General features: G+C 51.5%; 1 protein-coding gene across 6 annotated transcripts in view; it reads right to left on the bottom strand.

The window, feature by feature from the left end:
• TBC1D2 (TBC1 domain family member 2) overlaps positions 1–17344 on the bottom strand; it is a 61708-nt gene that overhangs the window by 4001 nt on the left and 40363 nt on the right. For 4 of the 6 annotated variants that reach the window (XM_005581210.5, XM_005581212.5, XM_065530289.2 and 1 more), the window contains 4 exons: positions 10427–10537; positions 7697–7884; positions 5648–6124; positions 266–386 (listed from right to left, as the gene is read on the bottom strand). In XM_005581210.5, the coding sequence (XP_005581267.3) occupies positions 266–386; positions 5648–6124; positions 7697–7884; positions 10427–10537 (897 nt within the window). The remainder of the gene's footprint in view (positions 1–265; positions 387–5647; positions 6125–7696; positions 7885–10426; positions 10538–17344) is intronic. The other 2 variants (XR_012424536.1, XR_012424537.1) reach the window with 1 other exon arrangement.

Below are 17344 nucleotides of genomic sequence, written 5' to 3'. Positions count from 1 at the left end.
ACATGCCAGAGATGGCAGAGCAGGCAGCTAGGAGCTTGAACCCAGTGGTTCTGCCTGGTCATTTACTATCTGAGAAAAATAATCCCCCACTGAAGCTGTTGTTAGGTTGGGCTTCTCTTCCATGCAGCCAAATGCACTCCCACAGTACAGAGGGAGAAAAGGAAGCCTGACAGATTCCCAACTTTCCTGAGAGCCACAGGCTTCTAGGAACAGCTCTGGGGCACTGCCCTGCATGGCTGCCAAGTCCCCTCCCCGCCCCACTCACCTGGGATGCCGTCAGTGTGTTAGAGTAGTAATCAGTGGGCATGATGGTCTCCACAATGGCCACCAGGCACCAGAAGGCGCTCTCCTCTTCCTCTAGGACCAGCAGAGCGATGGCCGCCAGCCTGGAGTGGTAGGAAAGGAGGCCTGGATTGATTACAGAAGTCGTGGCCCTGCCAGGCAGCACGTGGCAGAGGTGGCTTCCTGGGTTCCAGGGGGAAAGTCCTTCCATGTGAGCACCAGTGCAACCCCACTCCCTAACCAGACTGGTGCTCCTGGCACCTGGGGTGAGACAAACGCTCTTCGGGGGAGGATGACCGGCATTTTCCAGAGCAATGGGGATCACTTCAGAGCAGGGGCTCTGGAGTCAGGCTGCTTGGGTAAATCCTGATCTTGCGGCTTCCTGGGTGACCTGGGACAAGTTACGGAACCCCTCTAAGCCTCAGTCTCATAATAATCACAGGACTGTTTTGAGGATGCACAGAGCTCAGTGCCCCACACGGTGCCTGCCACACAGTGAGCTCTTTATAAATGTGAGCTATCCGCACCTTAATATTCACAGGCTTTGAGACCTCGGCAAGCACGCTAACCTCTCTGGACCTCGGTTTCATGATCTGAGATTAGATATTTATTGTTAGCGAGATTAACAATATCTATCCCCCCAAGGCCATGAGGCATCTTGAGACAGACCTACCGTGCCTCGCTCACTGCCTGGCATTTACCAGGTGCTCAATGCACATAACTTTTTTTCCTCCTTTATTTCCCCTGCCCACCAAGTTAGCATAAGGCTCTAATGAAATCATGGGTAAGAAACAAACAAAAACCCACAGGGCTGAGCAGGGAAGTCTTCCTGGGATAAGCACTGTTTTCTCTACTTCTCCCATCTTCCCTGGCAGCTCCCATCCCGGGCCAGTCCAAGAAGACGTTTTCCAAAAAATGTCTTTCCAGGGACTACTGGTCTCCCAAGATGCGAGGTGAACACAAGGTTCTATATTCAAAGATATCTGGGGAATGCTGCACATTCTAGCCCCTGGAGGGTTATGATGTACACAGTCTTAGTAAAGCCTCTGAGAAGTCCTGTGGTAACAAAATCCTGTGGCTGATTCTAACCCAGCGTCACCCAGGGGGTCCACAGAACCCCTGTTGTCCATTGCACCCATGGGGGCTGAGTAGAATGAATGTTCCTCATAGGACCCTGGGGAGATGTCGCTTTAGAAAGCCTCTGACTCTATGGTCATAACGAGCATTTAAGGAACACATTCCGTCATCCATATACTCATGCTTCTTTGGGTTCTCTCTAGATTAGATCATGACCTCCACCTTCTTTTGAGGCTCACAACTCTTAGAAACATGGTTGAATCCCAAAAGAAAAAAGAAATATCCCTTCTCTTTCCCCAGTAGAGTGGGAAGGAATTTCTCCCAACTATGGTTCAAATATTTGTATAAAACCTTCCTGAGTTGAAGCTGAGTGGATGAAGAGAACATTCACATTTCCTGGGAAATAGGAGGCTCTGTTCTCTCAGAGCTGGTGGGGAGGGACCTCCACAGGTCACTGAGTTCAAGGATAGCAAACGTGGCATACACTGGCCTCTATTCTCTTTGTCTGTGCCCAGGGCAGACATAACTAACTGATCATGGCAGCATTCCCTTTGCCTAAGCCCATGGTAGACATAAATAATTGATCACAGTACTCTTTCCCACTGAGTCTGAAGGCTGCCTCAGAAACTCTCTCAGGACAGGGCTCCAGGCAGCTGCTTCCTACTGGTTGTTTCTGGTCTAGACAAACTCCTTATTGCAGTGGTTGAAAAACCAAGACCCAGAAAGCAGAAGTTACCTGCTCAACATTATATAGTCAGTTGGCGGCAGAGTGGAAATAGAACCCAGGGCTCCCAAAGTCTACTCCAGTGCTCTCTCCACTCTATCCTACCCTGTTCCCCCTGAGCCTCAGGATGGCCTCAGTCTAGGGGTTAGCTGCCAGCATTGGTTTGGACTTCAGCACATGTTAAAAAGTCAGTTATCTGAGGCTGGTGGCTAGGATTTACTAACTGCTCAGGGGTATGGCTGAATTCGAACCTAAGGGCATTCAGGGCCCAGGTAGGCTTGCAAAGAAAGGAGTGTGTCGATGGGGGAAAAACAAACTACTTTTAAAGCACTGTACTTATTTTCACAGGGAAATGGGTTTAAAACATTTGCTCTAAATTAGCATTAGCTCATCACGGTGGTCTCCATCACTATCTAAACAAGCTGGATTTGTTGCCTTAGAGGCAGGGTCTGTCATCTTGAGACATCAAACATGCAGTTCTTTTTCTTTTCTTTTCTTTTCTTTTTTGAGACAGAGACTCACTCTGTTGCCCAGGCTGGAGTCCAGCTGCATGATCATGGCTCACAGCAACCTCTGCCTCCTTACCACCTCAGCCTCCCAAGTGGCTAGAACTACAAGCATGTGCCACCACGCCTGGCTAGGTTTTTTTTTTTTTTTGACAGGGCTTTGCCATGTGGCCAAGGCTGTCTCAAACTCCTGGGCTCAAGGGATCCACCCACCTCAGCCTCTCAAAGTGCTAGAATTATAGGCGTGAGCCACAGCGCCCGGCCCACACATGCAGTTCTAACGGCTACCACTAGATGGCAAAGAAGACATGTGTCAGGGACCTGCAGGCTTGGGCTTAGAGCCTTCAAACGAATACCTTGCACATGCCACATTTGAACAGGCTTTCTATTATGAAATGGAGTCTTGCTCTGTCGCCAGGCTGGAGTGCAGTGGTGCGATCTCGGCTCGCTGCAACCTCTGCCTCCCTGGTTCAAGTGATTCCCCTGCCTCAGCCTCCTGAGTAGCTGGGACTACAGGCACCCGCCACCAAGCCCAGCTATTTGTTCTATTTTTAGTAGAGACGAGGTTTCACCATGTTGGCCAGAATGGTCTCGATCTTTTGACCTCATGATCTGCCCACCTCAGCCTCCCAAAGTTCTGGGATTACAGGCATGAGCCACTGCGCCTGGCCTATTATGTTTACATGAACACCAATTATCTGCACTTGCATATCAAATTAAAGTAAAAATACCATTCAGAGAAAGATATTTTAGAAAACCCATCTGGGGACCTTCCGCCTCTCTTGGTCTCAGTTGTCCCTTCTGCGCCCCTCTGTGGCCTGTGTGCTGCCTCCTTCTACACAGGGAGAAGGTTCTCGCCTTCTACGAGGCTTATCTCAAGTGCCCGTCCTGCTATAGGATTTTTCTCTGCCCCTTCAGCACAGGTTGAACTTCAAAAGCAGGTCTCAAGAAGTTTACATCTACATAAGAGAAAGGTTTCTGTGGGGCCTCAGCACAGCCTCTGACTACTGCTATTTGGAGAGAGGGCACGTTGTAGAAAGGACTGGGTTTGCGGGCTGGGGGCAGCCAGGGCCCAGGATAAGCAGTTGGCTGGGCCAGCATTTGTGGTGGGGCAATGGGCGGGTTCCTCGGCCTCTCAGACCCTCTCATGTTTCATCTGGGCATGGGGGCACCAGTGAAGGTTTCTGTGAGGATTAAATGCCATCAGGTGTTAAACACCTGGCATCCAAGAGGCCCCCATTATGCATTACTTCCTACTTGGCCTTTGTGTGAAATGCAAAAATTATTATTCATTCTGATCTCATAGCTTCCAGCTCCCTTCACAGCTATTCTTACAAGAGGCTTTGCAGGTTTTGTTTCTCCTGGATTTTAACATGTTCAAACAGATGAGGAGTACAGGGGCTTTTGTCAGACTGTTGAATGAATGAAATTTCTACAGACCTGCCCTGTGGCAGGCATTTAGCGTGGCATGAAATCTGAACATATTTTCCAAGGAGGCTTTGACTGAGAGGCATTACTGTTGGAGTTTAACTCTTAATTCTCAGGAATTGTACATATACATGCTCAATGTCACCGAATTTTAGGCTGGAAATAGAGTATGAAAAATATCTACCTTTGGAAACCACTCAAATTTGAGTAAGGCCACTGAATGTTGATTCTGTGTTAAATAAATGTCACGCGCCACCTATTCTGAAAAAAGAGCAGTATGGCTTATGTAAATTTTGCTTAGGTATATGTGTGTTTAAAGTAAATTGAGTCAAAACTTGCTTTGGGAAAATATCTGCAACTATGCAGCTTCTACTGAAATAGCTGGGGCTGGAGTAGGGGGATGACAGTCCCTCACAGTCTTGGAGGGGAGACAGCCCTGTGAACCAGGTGACCTCATCCCCTATCCCCAGTCCCTCCCTCCATCCCCACCAATTGGACCAGAAGTGGAAATTATTCCTGACTGGGCCAATCAGATTCTTTCTTTGGGGAATTTAGGCCTGGAACACAAGGGGTGGGGTGAGAAGACTCACTGAAAGGCCCAAGACTCAGGGGCTGAGGTCTCCATTCTGACAGCCTTGATGGTCCCTAAATGTCCAAAGAATGAATGGACAGAGGCTGGTCTGCTGAGAGAGAAGGAAGCAGACACACATAATGAAGAGAGGCCAGAGGCCATGCAGCTGCAGAAGGCAGCAGAGCAGTACCTTGGTGCTATATGAGCTTAGGGGATGGCATCCCAGGACTGTGGCACGAAGGCTGCCCCCTGGGGTTGTGCAGGGCTGTGGCCCTGCTGCAGAGAGCAGCTGCCTTGACTTCCAATGACCATCTGGTCCTCAGCTCTGTTTTCTTTTCCTGGCTTCTGTGAAATCCCCTTGTAACATTTAGAAAGTCCCTTTTCCCAGGGTCTTCTGCATGGGTTTCACTGAAAGCAAATGATTCCTGACCCAGAAGGTCCTGCCATGTGGGTGGGGCCATACCCTGTAGATTCCAGCAGGTCAAGGTTTGAGATGCCATGTGAGTTGTACCTCCCCAAGCACAAATCAAAGGAGAGAGCAGGGACAAGGGGCCTGGAGCTCTGAGCTCTGGCCCATCTCTATCTTAAACATGTCCTCTCACCAGCCTGTGGTGGGGAACCTGGGCTCATGTCTCCAGGTTCTTGGGAGGCTCCAAAGAGAGAGAGAGCAGTGCTCTAAAACAGCAGTCCCCAACCTTTTTGGCACTGGGGACCAGTTTCATGAAAGACAATTTTTCCATGGACTGGGGTGGGGGAGGGGTGGTTTTGAAACTGCTCCACCTCAGATCATCAGGCATTACATTCTCATAAGGAACACGTAACCTAGATCCCTTGCATGCAGAGTTCACAATAGGGTTCATGCTCCTGTGAGAATCTCATGCTGCCGCTGATCTGACAGGAGGCAGAGCTCAGGTGGCAATGCTGTCTCGCCCACCGCTCACCTCCTGCTGTGTGGCCCCATTAACAGGCCACAGATGGCTATCGGTCCATGGTCTGAGGGTTGGGGACCTGTGCTCCAAAAGGTAAAGGTCACACCTTCACTGGGCTTTGGTGGCTCACCTGTTCAGGCCTTGGCAGTAGCCGATGGTGGGGTTCTGCCAGGAGAAGGCCAGAAGCACCCGACGGAGCTTGTCGGGGAAGCTGGAGGTGGGGCAGGTGAAGTGCTTGTTGTTGGGGAAGGTCCGGTTCAGGTCCAGCTCAATCTGGCGGGCAGCAGGGTGCTCGCGGGCCCGGCCTCGGCTCAGCAGTTCCTGGTAGCAGCCTGGAGTGTGCAGGTGCTGGACACGGAGGTGGACCAGCCACCTCCAGACACGAGGCCGGTGTTCACGGGGCACTCCTGCCCGCAGTAGCTGCTTGAGTTCAGCTGAGGGCACAAGCTCGCCCAGGGCAGCCCAGCGCTCCCGCAGCGGCCGATCCACAGCCTCGAGGCCCAGCAGGTGGTGGGAGCGCACCTCCAGTGCCTGGATCTTGGCCAGCAGCTTCAGGTCTTCGACCTCATAGTCGGGCACCGTCAGGAAGCCGTACTCATCATACTTACTGCCAGCAAAAGTCCATGTTAGCAACACCTTGCAGAACCCTTCCCTAGATAAGGAGTGGTGGGGACAGGGAGGACCCCAGGCCAGGTTCCTGCCCTGCCTTCACTGAGGGTTAACCACACAGCAGGTCACTTCAGTTCTCCCAACCTCAGGTTGCGAATCTGTATAATGGGTATAGGAATCCCTGCTCTGCTACCTGAAGACCCAGTGAGATCCTCTGTTGTAAGATGCTGGGGGCCTAGGCCGGGCGCGGTGGCTCAAGCCTGTAATCCCAGCACTTTGGGAGGCCGAGACGGGCGGATCACAAGGTCAGGAGATCGAGACCATCCTGGCTAACACGGTGAAACCCCGTCACTACTAAAAAATACAAAAAAAAAAAAAAAAAAAAAAACTAGCCGGGCGAGGTGGCGGGCGCCTGTAGTCCCAGCTACTCGGGAGGCTGAGGCAGGAGAATGGAGTGAACCTGGGAGGCGGAGCTTGCAGTGAGCCAAGATCCGGCCACTGCACTCCAGCCTGGGCGACAGAGCGAGACTCCGTCTCAAAAAAAAAAAAAAAAAAAAAAAAAGATGCTGGGGGCCTAGATAATGCCTGGTACACAGTAAATGCTCAAGAGATATTTACTAATTCTATGCAAATATAAAGGACCCTCTTATTACTCCATGCAGCCTTAGGCCCAAGGAGTCCCGCACTGTGCATACAGAACCCCATTTACCACAGCCAGTAAGCCCAGGGATGGACGGGGAACAGACGGCACCAATGACAGGCAGAGGTGGGAGAGCTGGGGACCCCTTCCAGACGGCCTTTCATTTATTCAACTCACCTCCACTCTATGCCCTGCCTGCACAATCTCATTTAATCCTAATGATCCTGCAAAGCCGGTGTATTTGCCCAAATCTTGTATCTTCTTTTCTTTCTTTCTTCCCTTCCCTTCCTCCCTTCCAATATATTGCCCAGGCTGGTCTCAAACTCCTGGCCTCAAGTAATCCACCCAGTTCAGCCTCCCAAAGTGCTGGGATTACAGGCGTGAGCCACTGTGTCCAGCTCTTTGCACACATCTTATGGAGGCCGAGTACAAGGCTCAGAAAGGTAAAGGGAATTGTCACACATCGAGAGAGCCAGGACTGGCTCCAAAGCTCGAGCTTCTGCCACTGGACTACTCAGCCTCCAGGGGCCTTCGAGCATAGCCACGCTCCTTTCTGTTGTATTTAACCGCCCGTGTCCACTGTGTGCAGCAAGGGCTTGGTGCAGAGGAGATGACCTGCTTGTCTCCCCGCCTCCCCTCCCTGACAGGCACATCTGGGAGGCAGCCACATTTGGGAGGCAGCCTGGAGAAACAGAAAGCACGGGGCTCTGGAGGCAGCCTGTGCCGCAAATGTACTGTAGGGCTGTGGCAGGGGGCTGCCTCCTCTGAGCGTGAACCATCTCAGCTGCAGCAGCATGCTCATGCATGTGAAGATCAGGGGAGGTAATGCTGTGCAGGACTTGCACGTGGTTGGCAGGACCTGGCAGCAGGGAAACTGGGGAGGAGCTGCCAGCTCACATAGACCAGCCCTGGCTGGGCCGCCAGGCTCACCTGATGGGGCTCAGCTCGATGCTGTCAGATGAGGCCTCCCCGGCTTCCCACTGCAGCGCCTCCTGGACAAGCTGCCTCAGCAGCTCTGAGCACTCGCTGGTTTCATCCCCCAGGGCCTCCTGCAGCCTTCTTAGTCCAGCCAGGTACTTGCTTTCCACTTGGCAGTTTCTGGCTTGGAGGTAGGCGCACTGCAAACAGGGAAGGGCTGGTCAGGCTACCTGGTGGGAGCTGGGCGGCCCCAGAAGCCTGAGGCCTGAACAGCTTTAGGCAGCACAGCCCTTCCAGCTCTCATCTGCCCCACTCCCGACTCCCAGACCTTCGTATAAGGGAAAGGAGACGGGCCCTGAGGCCAGTGGTTTTCAGCAAGGCGGGCAAGAGAGGACCGGGCCCAGGTTGGAGCTGGTTCAGAAGAAAGAGGAGAGGGGTGTGCAGAGACAGCACAAGCTCTTACACAGGTTACGGTCCCATCCTGGTTCAGCCACTGCTAGCTGTGTGGCCTGTGGCAAGTTACTTAACCTTTCTGTGCCTTAACTTCTTCATCCATAAAATGAGGATCATACAGAGTCTGCCTCAGGATTTGGGTGAGGATCAGATGAGCGGATGTGTGTAAAGCCCTTCCCAGGGTGCCTGGCACCTGGCAGGTGGTATGACTGAGCAGCTCCCAGGGCACAGACACTGCCCTTGTGGCTGCCCTCTGCTGCTGCCACCTAGGCTCTTTCTGTTCCTCCAACACACATCCCTCCCACTTCACGGCCCTCCTGCACCCTCTTCCCTTGCTTGGGACACTGCCCCCCCAACCCCGCCTCACCTTGAACTTTTGTGTTTCCATTTATACAAGCTGGGTGGTACTAGGCAAGTCAGGCAAGTTCCTTGTTTTCCATTTTTGTGAGATGGGGACAGTGAAAATCTGCTCAAAGCCCTGCCATGACCTCTGGGCGACCCCGAATCCTATCTCATCCTGGGGTGGCAGCAAGGGAACAATTCTGCTGCACCTTTGCCCGGTTGCCATCTCCAAACACTTGCCGGGCACCAGCTCCAAGCCATCCTCTGTGCCTGTTCTTCTACCTATCCCACCTGGTGCCCACCTCTGTCCCCTGGGCTGCTTCCTGAGTCCCACCATTAACACCTGTTTCAGGGATTGCTTGCTTTTTTTTTTCCAAGAGAGTCTTGCTCTGTCCCCCAAGCTGGAGTGCAGTGGCACAATCTTGGCTCACTGCAACCTCTACCTCCTGGGTTCAAATGATTCTTGTGCCTTAGCCACCTGAGTAGCTGGGATTACAGGTGTGCACCACCACGCCCGGCTAATTTTTGTATTTTTGGTAGAGGCAGGGCTTTGCCATGTTGCCCAGGCTGGTCTTGAACTCTTGGGCCCAAGGATCCACCTGCCTCGGCCTCCCAAAGTGCTGGGATTCCAGGCCTGAGCCACCGCACTTGGCCCCTTCTCAGGGATTTCTGCTGCTATTCCAAACAGTCTCCCCACTTCCAGGCTCACCTCTTCAAGCCCACCCTCCTGAGCAGTCACAGCAGTCTTCTCGGAACAGGAACAGAAGTCTGATTGAGGACTTCTCCACTCAGAATCCTTCAGCTCCCCAGTTTCCTTGGAGTAAACTCCAAACTCCTCATCTCCAGCCTCATGTCTCACTCTCCCCAGCCCTGCCCCCTGCCTCTCAGACCACACATCTTTTACCATGCTGTCTCTTTTTCTGGAAGGTCCTTCTCCACTGCTTGCCTGGGTAACATTAACTCATCCTTAGGACTCAATTCAGAAGGTACATTTGAATTGGACCCCCAAGAATCCCACAAGCCCAAGTGCATCTTTTTTTGGGGGGTGTGGCGGGGACGGAGTCTCACTGTGTCGCCCAGGCTGGAGTGCAGTGTCTCGATCTCGGCTCACTGCAAGCTCCACCTCCCGGGTTCACGCCATTCTCCTGCCTCAGCCTCCCGAGTAGCTGGGACTACAGGCACCCGCCACCTTGCCCAGCTAATTTTCTTTTTTTTTTTTTTTTGAGACAGAGTCTCGCTCTGTCTCCCCGGCTGGAGTGCAGTGGTCGGATCTCAGCTCACTGCAAGCTCCGCCTCCCGGGTTTACGCCATGCTCCTGCCTCAGCCTCCCAAGTAGCTGGGACTACAGGCGCCTGCCACCTCGCCCGGCTAGTTTTTTGTATTTTTTAGTAGAGATGGAGTTTCACCGTGTTAGCCAGGATGGTCTTGATCTCCTGACCTCGTGATCCGCCCGTCTCGGCCTCCCAAAGTGCTGCGATTACAGGCTTGAGCCACCGCGCCCGGCCTTTTTTTTTTTTTGTATTTTTAGTAGAGACGGGGTTTCACCGTGTTAGCCAGGATGGTCTTGATCTCCTGACCTCATAATCTGCTCGCCTCGGCCGCCCAAAGTGCTGGGATTACAGGCGTGAGTCACCGCGCCCGGTCCCAAGTGCATCTTGATTGTGTTACACTCCCTCGATAGTCTACACCCTCCTTGCGGGCAGGAACCAGCCTTATTGGTCTTGATGTCCCTACCCCATAGCTACCTAGTGAACACTGCTGAACAAATGACTCAGCCACCAGACCACAGGGGAATGGAGAAGAACCTGATACGGGCCCTGCTCACAAGGGTCAGTTCAGACGGAGAGCAGCAGACAGGAAATGAGGAGAGTGAGACGGGGTGGGCAGCATGGGGACCAGCAGAGGGGCTGTGGATGGAGATGGCAGGAACAGGGCCCCACCCCACACCTTCGTCAGGAGGGCCTTCTCCTTCTCAGCCACCTTTCTCCAGATCTTCGTGACCTGGTGGATCTCGGAGTTGAGGAAGCGGTTCTGGGTCCGGTAAGCTTCCATGTCATCCTGGAGAAGAGAGCGAAGTATGAGTTGGACATAAACATCTCCCTGGTCCTGGGGAGTCACACCCTCAAATGAGCCCCCAAAGCTTCTTTTCTTTGGAAACTTCCAATAATGGCAACAGAAGAGGAAGTCTGCAAGAAAAAAAAAAATTACTTATAGCCCCCTTCTCTATTCTCGATGTCAGCATGATGTGGTAAAGGAACCAATAGGTCTGAATTTAAGCCCTGGGTGATGTCCTGGCTGGAAGGCTTCAGGCAGGCCACTGAACCACTCTGACCCTCTGTTTCCTCATCTGTAAAAGGGGCAAATACCAAGTAACCTACTGGGCAGTTGGGAGACTAAGTGAGATAATGTGTGATAACATTAAGAACAGGGACCAAAACAAAGCAAGTGCTCCACTAGTGTTTGTTTTTAAAATCAACATATTTTATCATATATTTATAATCATACTGTAAAATTAACTCAGTGTCACTTTGAAAAACCTTTCAATGTTGCTACATAAGCTTCCCAATGATCATTTTCAACCTCTGGTGATGATTCTATTGGGTGAATTTACCAGAACTTACTCATAATCCTTTTCCTGTCATTTTTAAATTTGAGCCCGGGGTGTTTGCAGTTGGTTTTTGATTATGAATAATGCTATGATGAACATCTCTGAGTTTGCCTTTTGTAAGTTGCCCATCCAATGGAGGGAATGAGCTCCCTGCTGCTGGGACATACAAGGAGAAGCTGGACAAGCACTGGGAAGGTTCAAGCAAGGACCTGAGCCTCAGAGAAGGATCAGCTATAGTAGCGGCTCTCAATTCTGCTCAGATGGACAGTACAGAAGCCGTTCAGTCACCTAACGCATGCTTAGAGCTATACCTCACAATTCCAGGGTATTTACTGGCTGAAACTCAGGCCCTTTCTCTCCCATTGTCGTATGGGCTAGAGGCGAGTGCAAGGGATGCTGCAGCAGGGATGACTCCAACATGGCCTGATTGATTTGGAAATGAAGAACATCACACAGAGTTTGGGGCATTTCCTCATCAGGGTCACATGTGCACAGCCCACAGGTGGTCCTGGCCCTCCCTGTGTGGGCCTTCACTCCGGCCAAGATGATCGCCAAGGTCTTCCCAGCCTGGAAGCTCCGATGCATACCCAGGGGCTGATGCCCTCCGCCCAGACCCTGACACACTAGAAGGGCCTCTGCTCCCAGGGCAGGGAACGAATGCTCCCCATTGATTTCATCATGTCATCCCGACTCACCGCTCCCCTAGGGCTCTCTGTGGTTCCCCAACCCCGGCCACCCCTGCTTTCATCTCTCTCACTGTGCCAAGGCTGAATGGCTGTGCCTCCACTCAGTTTGCTCTCTTCCTTCTCCTGGCTGGACCCAGGCAGTTCCAACCCCTGGTGCCACCCTCCTCCACCTATCCAATCCTGTCCCTGACCTAGATAAAAAAACAGCTTCACTGTCTTTCCAAAATGCTGCTGTGTGTGCCAGCCACTCTGCTGGCAAGTTTCTGCCTGCTTCTTCTCCACGGTCCCCATAGCCTATCCTTATGTGGCAAGAAGTGAAAATCTTGTTTGTGGCCGGGCGCGGTGGCTCATGCCTGTAATCCCAGCACTTTGGGAGGCCGAGATGGGCGGATCACAAGGTCAGGAGATCGAGACCATCCTGGCTAACACAGTGAAACCCCGTCTCTACTAAAAAAAAAATACAAAAAAAACTAGCCGGGCGAGGTGGCGGGCGCCTGTAGTCCCAGCTGCTCGGGAGGCTGAGGCAGGAGAATGGTGTGAACCCAGGAGGCGGAGCTTGCAGTGAGCTGAGATCCGGCCACTGCACTCCAGCCTGGGCGACAGAACGAAACTCTGTCTCAAAAAAAAAAAAAAAAAAAAAGAAAATCTTGTTTGTGGTGCAGGGACCAGTCTCCCATGAGCATCAGGCCTTTCCAGGACCACTCCCCACTCTCTCTGGAGTCTAACACTTTAGTGTCTGGAGATATAGAAACTTATGAATACAGACGCTGTGCAGGCTTCCTGCATCACTCCCTTCACCAACACCATGAGGCATATATTCTCTCACTTCATCCTCCCAGCAATCCTAGAAGGGATGTTCTTTTATTATTCCTATAACAGACAAGGCCTCAGAGGCTCTGAAAGGGGAGGTAACTTGCCTAAGGCACAGCCAGTATAAGGCAGATGTGACCACACCCAGGTCTGTCTAATACTTTTTGTTTGTCTTGCTTTGTTGCCCAAGCTGGAGTGCAGTGGCGTGATCATAGCTCACGGCAGCCTCGACCTCCTGGGCTCAAGCAATCCTCCCACCTCAGCCTGTCAAGTAGCTGGGACTACAGGCATGTACCACCACGCCCAGCTAATTTTTTGATTTTGTAGAGACGAGGTCTGACTATGTTTCCCAGGCTATTTTCCAACTCCTGGTCTCAAGCAATCCTTCCACCTCAGCCTCCCAAAGTGTTAGGATTACAGGCATGAGCCACTGTGCCTGGCCAGGACTGTCTCATTCTAAAGCCCCAACCACCAAACTTCCTGCTGGGCACCATCTGAGCTCCCCACCAGCTGGAATCCACCTGGATGCCCATACTCTAGTCCCTGCCCTCCAAGGGTTGTCCTTTGGTGTCTTCTGGCTACACGCATGCAGGCTCGTGTGACCTCTCCCACCCATCAGACAGTACAACAACACATTGAAGATGCTGGCGTTGGCCATGTACCGGCACCGCCTGGTGGTTAACGGCATGAATGCTGTGGCCCCACTGTCTGGGTGGCAATTCTGTCTTGACCGCTGAGCCCCTGGACAAGTTACTTAACCTTTCTGTGCCGCATCCTCTCATCTGGAAAATGAGGATAATAACAGCACTGCCTCATGCGGCTGGGAGAGGATTCTGTGAGTTAATATGTGCAAAAGGCTCAGAACAGTGTCTGGCATGTGGCAAGTGCAACGTGAGCACTGTCTCCCTCACTGAGTTTGCACGACAGCTCGAGAGCTACTGTTCCCTACCCTGCACCCACCCCCTCAGTCAGCTGACAGAGCTCCGAATCCAGTGCCCAGGAACATACGACAAGCCCCCCGCAGTGGAGGAAAGGACCTACCACGACCTGGCCCATCTCCCTCACATCCACAAGGCTGTGGGATAAATATTAAAGTGCCCTAATTCCCACTTAACAGATGAGGAAACACACACAGAGAAAGTAAGTCCCCCTTGTCATGAAAGAGAGCCAGGATCCAAACCCAGGTGTGTTCAGCCCATGGCAGGTGCCCCGCAGGCACTGCGTAGAGAAAGCAGACCCAGCTCTGGCGCCGGCCACTGCTCCACACCGCTGGGTCTCCCTCCTTGATACTACCCCTTCCTCCTCCCAGGCCTAGACGTGCTCATGGATATTTATTTTTCTTTCTTTTTTATTTTTAGAGACAGGGTCTCACTTTGTCACCCAGGCTGGAGTGCAATGGCATGATCATAGCTCACTGCAGCCTCGACCTCCTGGGCTCAAGTGATCCTCCCGTCTCAGGCCCCTCAGTAGTTGGGACTACAGGTGTGTGCCACTACACCCAGCTAATTAATTTTTAATTTTTTGTAGAGACGAGGTCTCATTATGTTGCCCAGGCTGGTCTCAAAATCCTGGACTCATGCAATCCTCCGACCGTGGCCTCTCAAAGCACTGGATTACAGGGGCAAGCCACCATGCTCGGCCACACGCTGGTATTTCTAAGGCTTTGGAAAGAAGGCTTTTGTCACATAAGATACCCTGCTTCCAGCCCCAGCGAAGGCACAGACACGCCGGACAGGGAGGCAGAGTGAGCACAGCCTGGAACAGCAGTGGCAGTGGGCGGCGTCGGGCAGTACCTCTCCCTCCAGCTCGGTGCCCTACCTTGAGTGTTCGTCTTGGCTCAGAACTGTAGGGAGGAAAAAGAGAAACCTCAGAAAAGAGGAAAGCCATAGGACAGTCACCAGTGGAATGAAAGAAGGAAAACTCTGGAGATGGGGGACTGGGGAAGAAGAGAGCCAGCCTGCCTGCCTTTACAGGAAGTGGGAGCCCGGGAATTCTCTTTGGGCCATGCCCGTGGACTAGGCCCTGTGCTTTGTGGAAGGCGGTGGCCCGGGCGTGGGAGGCCAGGTTCTGGCTGCAGCCCTGCCTCTTGCTGCCTGACCCTGGGCCAGTCCTTCCCCCTCACCCCAGCTTAGCTGTCCCTGCCAGAAAATGAGTGGGGCAGACTAGATTTCTGAGTCTTTCCTACCTGATATTCAAGAGGTCAATGATCCTGTTCTCAAAACCAAAGTCTGAATAACAAGGGGGCATTTCTTAAAGTTGGGTTCCTCAATCACAGGGCAGGCAGGAAACCTGAACACTCTCTATCCTCAGACTCAAGACAATGGATATTTGATGGGTCTTCTAAAAGCTGAAAGATAAAGAACACCAACTACATGCAACTCTTTCTCTTTTTTTTTTTTAATTTTTATTTTTATAGAGACAGTGTCTTACTCTGTTACCCAGGCTGGAGTATCACAATTCACTTCAGCCTCGAACTCCTGGGCGGCTCAGGTGATCTCCCACCTCAGCCTCCCGAGTAGCTAGGACTATGGCGGGTGCCACCATGCCTAGCGAATTTATTTTATTTCTTTTTAGAGACAGGGTCTCGCTATGTTGCCTAGGCTGGTCTCGAACTCCTGGGCTTGAGCAATCCTCTAGCTTTAGCTTCCCAAGTAGCTGGGACTACAGGCACATGCTACTGTGCCTGGCTAATTTTTTTATTTTTTTGTAGAGATGGGCTCTCGCTATGTTTCCCAGGCCGGTCTCTAACTCCTGGCCTCAAGTAATCCTCCTGCCACAGCCTCCCCACATGCTGGCATTACAGGTGTGAGCCACCCACACTTGGCCTTATGCAACCCTTTAAAGCACAAAGCACAAAACACTGGGCCTCTGAGGATCATCCACTAGTGTATTCTTGGTTAATGTGAATCACATACCCAGAGTCTCCATGTAGCTGAGCTCACTGATCAAGAAAATTCCTGAATATGTAAATTCAGGGGCACACTCAGTCTCCTAGTGAGTCCATGATTACAATCAACTCTCAGGCTGTCTGAAGCTACCTGGCTGATTTAGCGTTCTCTCTCTCTCTTTTTTTTTTTTAATTCTTTTTCCTTTTCTTTCTTTTTTTATTTTTTTTTTCCTTTAAGATGGTGTTTTAATCCTTCACCCAGGTTGGAGTGCAGTGGCACGATCTCAGCTCACTGCAACCTCCACCTCCTGGGCCCAAGCGATCCTCCCACCTCAGCCTCCAGAGTAGATGGGAACACAGGCGTGCACCACCACAAATCTTTCTGACCCCTGTGCTGCGCTACCAGGGCTTGCATAGTGGATTCTGGCAGTATGGGTGGAAAGAAGAGGAAGACGCCTGGTTGGAGGCAGGCAGAGTAGAAAAGCAATCAGATGGAAGCATTTTCTCTGCTGTGTGGAGGGCTGAGAGCTTTCTAATCATCTAGCTGCATTTCCATTGGAAAGGTTATGTTTTATTTTAACCCAAAAGAATCTCTGATTTCAGACTAAATAAAGGAAAAGATTCAGGAACTGGTTATGTGGGTTTTCGGTCTTTGCTGAATGAAAGGGAAGTGAATCAGGTTTCACGTCCTTTTCCTTTGTCCTTCTAACAGCCCTAGTCAAGAGGACTAGTTGGGCTATTTGAAGAGAGGTGAGATAACATGCCCAAAGTCACACAGCTAGAAAGAGGCAGAGCCAACAGCCAAACAGGTCAGTCAGACTTCAAAGCTTGGGTGGTGGCCACTCTTCAACACTGCTCACTGAGAGTTTTTCTCTCAAAAACTTCCTGATTTCTTTTTTTCTTTCTCCATCTGCCCTCACCCACTAGTTCCTTGATAGAGTAGCACGAGAGTTCTCAAGGTTATATGTCTATATGTACAGTCTCGTGTCGCTTAATGATGAGGATAAACTCTGAGAAATGCATCATTAGGTGATTTCTCCCCCCCCCCCTTTTTTTTTTTGACAATGGAGTCTCACTCTGTCGCCCAGGCTGGAATGCAGTGGCCCAATCTCGACTCACTGCAAGCTCCGCCTCCCAGGTTCACGCCATTTTCCTACCTCAGCCTCCCGAGTAGCTGGGACTACAGGTGCCCGCCACCACACCCAGCTAATTTTTTGTATTTTTAGTAGTGACGGGGTTTCACTGTGTTAGCCAGGATGGTCTCGAACTCCTGACCTTGTGATCCGCTAGTTGATTTCATTGTTGTGCTAACATTATAGAGTGGACGTAGACAAACCTAGGTGATTTAGCCTACTACACACCCAGCTAGATGGTGTAGTCTATTGCTCCGAGGTTGCATACCTGTGCACCTGTTACTGTACTGAATACCATAGGTGGCTGTCACATAATGGCATTTGTGTACCTAAACACATGTAAACATAGATAAGGTAGCGTGTTGTGCTATGATGTTACAACGGCTATGAAGTCACTATGTGATAGGGATTTTCCTGCTCCATTGTAATCTTATGGGACCACCACATATGCAGCCCATTATTATATGGCATCTGACTGTACATATGTGGTTGTGAGTGGCAGGGTTTGGGGCAGGACGAACCCTGGTTGTATGGTTCCCTTTAGGGACAGTGGGGGCTATGGGTGCACTCCACAGTCACAGGCCTCCCAGTGGGACAGTTCCTGTCACAACCCTTTAGAGAGGAGGCTGCGGGTCATGGCAGGCAACACACCTCACATAAAATTCCTACCCCCTGTGACACCACTGGTCCCTGTGGGATGGGGAAGCCTAGGGAAAGATAGGGACAGAGAAGGGGAAAGAA

Source organism: Macaca fascicularis, chromosome 15 (genome assembly GCF_037993035.2).
Source record: "Macaca fascicularis isolate 582-1 chromosome 15, T2T-MFA8v1.1".
Classification (NCBI taxonomy): Eukaryota; Metazoa; Chordata; class Mammalia; order Primates; family Cercopithecidae; genus Macaca; species Macaca fascicularis.
This window is presented reverse-complemented; position numbering and strand designations above follow the sequence as displayed.